General features: G+C 44.8%; 1 protein-coding gene across 1 annotated transcript in view; it reads right to left on the reverse strand.

Moving 5' to 3' along the window:
• Positions 1–6,000, reverse strand: part of LOC128884854 (centromere-associated protein E-like) — a 46,128-nt gene that overhangs the window by 18,414 nt on the left and 21,714 nt on the right. Inside the window, exons 20-22 of the mRNA XM_054138510.1 lie at positions 3,026–3,102; positions 2,740–2,947; positions 1,397–1,492 (exon numbers count right to left, since the gene is read on the reverse strand). Coding sequence (XP_053994485.1) covers positions 1,397–1,492; positions 2,740–2,947; positions 3,026–3,102 — 381 coding nt within the window. The remainder of the gene's footprint in view (positions 1–1,396; positions 1,493–2,739; positions 2,948–3,025; positions 3,103–6,000) is intronic.

The following is a 6,000-nucleotide window of genomic DNA, read 5'->3' on the forward strand; positions in this document are numbered from 1 at the left end:
CCATTAAGTGGACAACTAAACTCGTCAAAGTACCCTACGCTCAATATCTTCGATCGTTATTCGTTCGAGATGAAATCATTGGGAAGTTTACACGTGAAATTAGGAAGCTCCAAGTCCGATTGGAAAGAAAAAGGATCAAGTCAACCAGTCCCCGTCCATTCGGAGGCGAACCATTTGCCTAGTAAATCATTTCGGGGCCGCGACTCGCCGTGGGTGGATTTCACGAGATTGTATACTTGGGAATTTTTGTTTACTCGGGAATTTGCAGGCTGCTAATGGCATCGCGACGCCTACGGGCTCCGAGGCTAGGCAACCTGTAGCGTTCGCGTGCTACCGCGTAAGGCGAGGCTGCAAAGAACGGCTACCCACCAGTTCAACTCCTACGAGAAAGAGAAGGAGACCAGCGATGGGACCGACTCGATAATCCCTTCGAATTTTCGAAAAAGGCGAGGAAGAACCTCGACCACTCTGGTGCACCGGTACATCTACGATTCTTCGTTTAACGATAGATTTACGGAGGTCTAAGTGTTCCCATTCCAAATTTCACAAGGAAAGTTACAAGAACCATTTACATCGATCCCAATCGCTCGTAAACTATTTTATGTTTCTTCTCTAAAATGAAGAGGCGTTGACACAAATCCTTTTGCACGCGATACTTAATTACTGCTACGGAATAACCCACAAAAATTTCATCTAGATCTCTGTTCGAAGAACTCCAGAGAAATACGTAAATTTCGTAGGGTGTCGAAAGCAGCCCTCGTGGCACGTGAGGTACGCAAAGAATCTAGAAAGTCAGATGAACGAAAGAAAGAACGATGAACGTACAACTTTGAAGTAAATTTTTCAAGAGCCATTTGAGTCCGCTTGGTACGTTCGGTGTTAACGGTGGTCACACCTACGAGAATGAGAAAGAAAGTCGAGGAAACCGACGTGGTTTTATATGCATTCGGTCGCGCGATCGAGGCGATCGATCGACGGCCAACTGGATCGCCAGCTATTTCCCCATGAACGAACCAACCAACGAACGAGTTCACCTACGCGCTAGCAAACGCACGCCATCGAGAGCGCGCGGGAGCCCCTTAAGGATTCGACTCGAATTCGCTGATAATCGTATTCAAAGCCGCGAGTGAGGGCGAAGGGGCGGCTCGACTACCGTGACAGGACTGCTAAATCAATTCTCGACCAGGACCTCTCCTTTTTTTTTCTTTTCTATTCTTTTTTCTTTCGCGATGCAATTATGCTCGCACGACGACGAGAACTTCCCCTCTATTTGTATTCCACCGCGGCGCGATAGAACGCGGAGCCATTTCGTGATAACGCACGATGCATTCGTGGCTGGCCGCGAGCGAAATCGTATCGGAGACGAGCGCAACAAAAATTCTATAAAAATACTCACGTCTTTGCTGGGCACGCAGAGGGGGGTTCCTTCCTTGACGATTCCGGCCTCGACCATTACGCCCATCACGATAGGATCTCGGGAGTTGAAGATGAACTGAAATAGAAACGAGTGGCCTTTCAGAACGATATCCGTCCGCGGACGCCACTTCGAATGCGACGTCTCGCCGCTTTTAACCTCCTTTCAAGTACTAGTGAAATCATGTAGATCGAGGGGGAACCGCAGAGAATGCCCAAATATTTGTTCATTTTTAGATCTGGACATTTTTTTTAAAATATCACCTTACAGAGAGTGATCGTACGAAACGTTTATACATCTACAGTTTATTCGTATGTCGTTTAGTTTCGAAAATAAGCATTGAAAAGTTACAACTCCGATTTATATTTTAAAACGTAACCGAGTTTCTAGAATTCGAATTTTTATTTTCGAAACTAAACGTCGTACGAGAAAATTGTAAATGTAAAAGGCCTTCGCCTTGTCATCCTCTATAAGGTGATAATTTTTCAAAATCGACTTAACGAATTAATAGAGAGTTCCCTATGCCGTTAATTCGATTAAACGAGTCTTAAGGAACCCATTTCTAACGGAGTATCTTTCCAAATGACTCTTTAAAACATTGCAACGTCATCCTTGAACAATTCGATTCGAAAAACCAGGATGACGAGGGCTCTTTTAAGCGCCGCGGTAGATCTCCCGATTAGGGCGTTCGGTGATTCATCGAGAAGCGTAAATCTCCTGGATCGGTTACCCAAGTGCCAAGAACGTGTACGCCGTGTACGGAAATCACACGGACGCCATTATCCGACCATATTCGTCGAACGCCTGTGGATGTTCACCGCGCCCACAGGTCGACCTACCGGTGCACCCAAAGGGTTAACCCCTGAGTAGGCACACGTAGGTATTCCCAGTGGAATGCGTTACCTGCTGGTGCCTGACTGGCCTTTTTAATTAAATTTAAGGGAATTAAGCGAGCTTCTTATAGAACAAAGACTAAATTGAAATCAGGTACTTCTTATGTTTGCAAACATTTTCTATCCCAAGATAATTGAATTTTTGTCCCGTTGAGTTCTCGCGAGATCCAGCCACCTTCCTCCAAGCTTAGGTGGGCGAGAGTTTTTAGTGGGTAGGCCTTGGGAGGCGGACTCTGAGCTATCGCTCGGTGACCGCCACCCGAGGAGAGGCCGACATTTTCACTCGAAAAAAAGAAAAAGATGATTGAATTTTACCACGAAGACTCTTACTGGCGCGAGATTGCTTACTCGAGTGTTAACGACAACGACTCGGTTCTGTTCCAGCTAACCAAAAAGGGACACGAACGTTCACCGACGAATCTGATAACGTACCTGAGGTAAGACGCGAAGTTTGCACGGGAACACGGCGATATGCTTGTTCTCGTCCCGCTTGCGTTGCTTCAGCTCCTCTCTGTAAGCGGTGAACTTGTCGAAGAGGTGGTAAATAATGTCCGCGTGGAAGATCTTAACCCCGAGGGAGTCGGCCAATTCCTGGGCGTCTTTCTCGATCTTCACGTCGAACGCGAGAATTGTAGCGTACCTAAGAGCAGAAATTACAACCGAAGTTATACGGGGGAACTTGGATGGGTTGAACGACTTTATTTTATAATGTACTTACTGACTGTCGTGCTCCAACATAATGGACGCCTTCATGACGTCCTTCTTCACCACGGGACCAATTCGAATTCCAGCATACTGAGACAATAAAAATGGTCGTTGAATTAGTTGAAGATGTAGAAGAAGAATGGAATAGTAATTAACCTACTTCTACCGTGATCAGACAAATGTTTAATGTTACAAACAATTGTTTCCATTAAACGCAAGAATATTTCACGTGGTTAATACTTTATACACATCATTCATACACCGCGTGTAACAACTGTTTAGTGTTAATAATAAATGTGACTAGAGCCTGTTAATTACTTCGAAACCGAAAAACCTTTTAAAATCGGTCGCAGACGATTTCTACGTACGAATGAGATTTCAGATAACCGAGGTGCCCGGGAAAAATGCTCGTGCAACTCGAAAGAGAGTGTTTCGCGTCGCGGCATTCTCAAATAGGGCGCGAGCGGAGTTCCGTACTTGGAAGGAAAACAAAATATTAGGGTAAAACATAAACCACTGTCACCGTAACATAAATACAGTGGAACGCTATGCATGTAAGCTTGTGTCTGTTTGGGTCGCAGAAATAACTAGTGACGCATGCCGTCCGGATTCGGCTGGCCTGTGCCACGAGACGAAACGAGACGAGACGAGACGCGACACGTAGAAATAAACGCACCTACGAACGAGTTGTCCCCTGCGATCTCGAATCTCGATCATCGTTCGATCGACACGTCCATCGAGAGAACCCTGGCCCGGGTTAAATTTAGCATCGAATCTCGGGTGTGTCTAGCGGAAATTAAAATTAACTCGACGCGTTCCTCGCCACGTGGGTCACTGCTGACTCACCATATTTATCCTAAACAAAACTGAGCCGAGTGGACGTTCGTCATTGTGGATAAACAAATGAAGAATTCTTGTTTTCGTTTGGAGCCAGTCGATCGCTGAACTCTCCGCGGCTCTTTATTCGTCGAATTTAACGATGGGAACTCGGGAGCTTTTGAATTTCTTCGGGAGTGATTTTGTGTTCCGTGATAAGAACGAGAACCGTGGAATGAAACGAAAGGATCAATGAAATCAGATTCATAGCCTTCGCGGAAACGAGCTGAAATCTCGGCCATACGTAGGAAGAATTAAGCAAATTATGGTATTCGCGAGTCCGTAATTCTGAGACTGTGAGATCATGGAATTAACGCGGCGAGATCGCGTTCGTTCCTCGAGTGGCTGTAAATATCCCAGAGGGGATGGATCTGCTCGCTTTACTAGCAACACGGATAAAAACGGAGTATTTGCGATACGATCCAAGTAATGTTTACGGCGAGGACGGTGTTTACGTGTGAATTCATCTGGATTTCCAAACTTGTAAATTTCTTACTCCATTATTATCTAATTTCTTGTTCAATAATCGAACGTTGAGAAAAACAAAAGGGGCCCGATGGAAATGACCGACACCAATATCGATAAATTTTCAAAGAAATAGGTAATCGTACCGCGTTATTAGAAAAGAGCGTTTAATTCGAAGATTTATCATCCGAGCGGAGTGTTGGTGATTTTTGTGGGGCCCAACAAAAGGGAGTATCCTCTGAAGAAATTCTTCCCCGTCACGACTCTCAAACTTTTGGAGGATAATGTACGGACTAATTGCCCGTGGATAAAGTGGGCACGCAGCGATTGGTATATTTACAAGCTAATTTTCGTGGCGAGCCATCCGGGGGAGTCCGATAATCATTCACCGAAAGCAGGGAGAAAGGAAAAACAGGACAAGAAGAAGATGATACGTTACCAGGAACGTTTCGAGATAAGGGTTTTTAAGACTTCCGGTGCGCCGTCGCATTCCGATATTAGGACGAGATACGACTGGTTCGTGTTTCTTTACGTGGACCATCGCGAGCCATCCTAACGTGTCTCGTCCCACGTCATAAACGGCTGACGTACCACTGCGTGCATTTTAAATATTTCTTTATCGGTAGAAACCATAATGTATCTTCGTTTCCTTATTGCTCGGAGGAATTTCTACGAGTGCGATAAAAACTAACCTGCTAGACTCGAGTTAAGTAACCAGATCAAATCGACATATTTTTTTTCTAACACGTTCACTGCCAGATTCGCATTCTCGAAAATTTCCACGTGGCTAAAGTGACGTTCCTGTATAATTGGCAATTATGCGATTCACTATTCGGGGTAGTTTTCATTTCTCAAAACTTGATCAAAACTCATAAATCCTATCCATTAGGTTGTCCAGAAAGTTCGTGGCAATTTCTAAGAAACATTCAAAAACACGTTTGAATTTTAATATATATTTATGGAATTACATAAGTGCCACTTTGTTCCACAACCCTTCCATCTTTTAGGGGATGTATTATTTGTTTTCAACCATTTCGATACATTCAGACCTGTACCACCTACCAAAAATCGACATGGACTTTCCGGACAACCCAATAGATTAATTTATTTAGTTCCTTGGTGATAAGTCCTGTCGCTCGCACGTGGATGACGTGAGCAGCGAACGTGTTAAGAGTTCAGTGATGATATTTACGAAAATGAAGTTCGTTATTTCGCATTGTAAAATGATATGAAAGTCCACGCGGACTCAGGCCCCGAGGAATATCCAAGCTCGTATACGGAATTTATTACGACGAAAGGTTTTACGTTACTTTTCGAGCGTTATTTTTAGGCCAACCGTTGCCTCTTTTATTTTCAGCCACACGCACACGTTGATATTTGACGTGTCATTAATTGTCTACCCCACCCCCCCACCCCACCGAGGTTTCTCATTCTCGTTGACCACCTCCCACGCTACAACCATTTTTTTCTTCTTCGTTCTCTCTTTTTCATTCACTCCCTCCCCACCTCCTCGTCGGCCGTGGCCACGGTCGTTTCACCTTTTTCCAACGGATGGCATATCACAGTTCACCGTTCATCAATGAAAGATGACTAGCTCTCGGTGTGTTTCGGTGAGTAGGCTCGTTTATCGGAGCGGCGGTGCCTTCT

The sequence above is a fragment of the Hylaeus volcanicus genome, chromosome 2 (genome assembly GCF_026283585.1).
Source record: "Hylaeus volcanicus isolate JK05 chromosome 2, UHH_iyHylVolc1.0_haploid, whole genome shotgun sequence".
Lineage (NCBI taxonomy): Eukaryota > Metazoa > Arthropoda > Insecta > Hymenoptera > Colletidae > Hylaeus > Hylaeus volcanicus.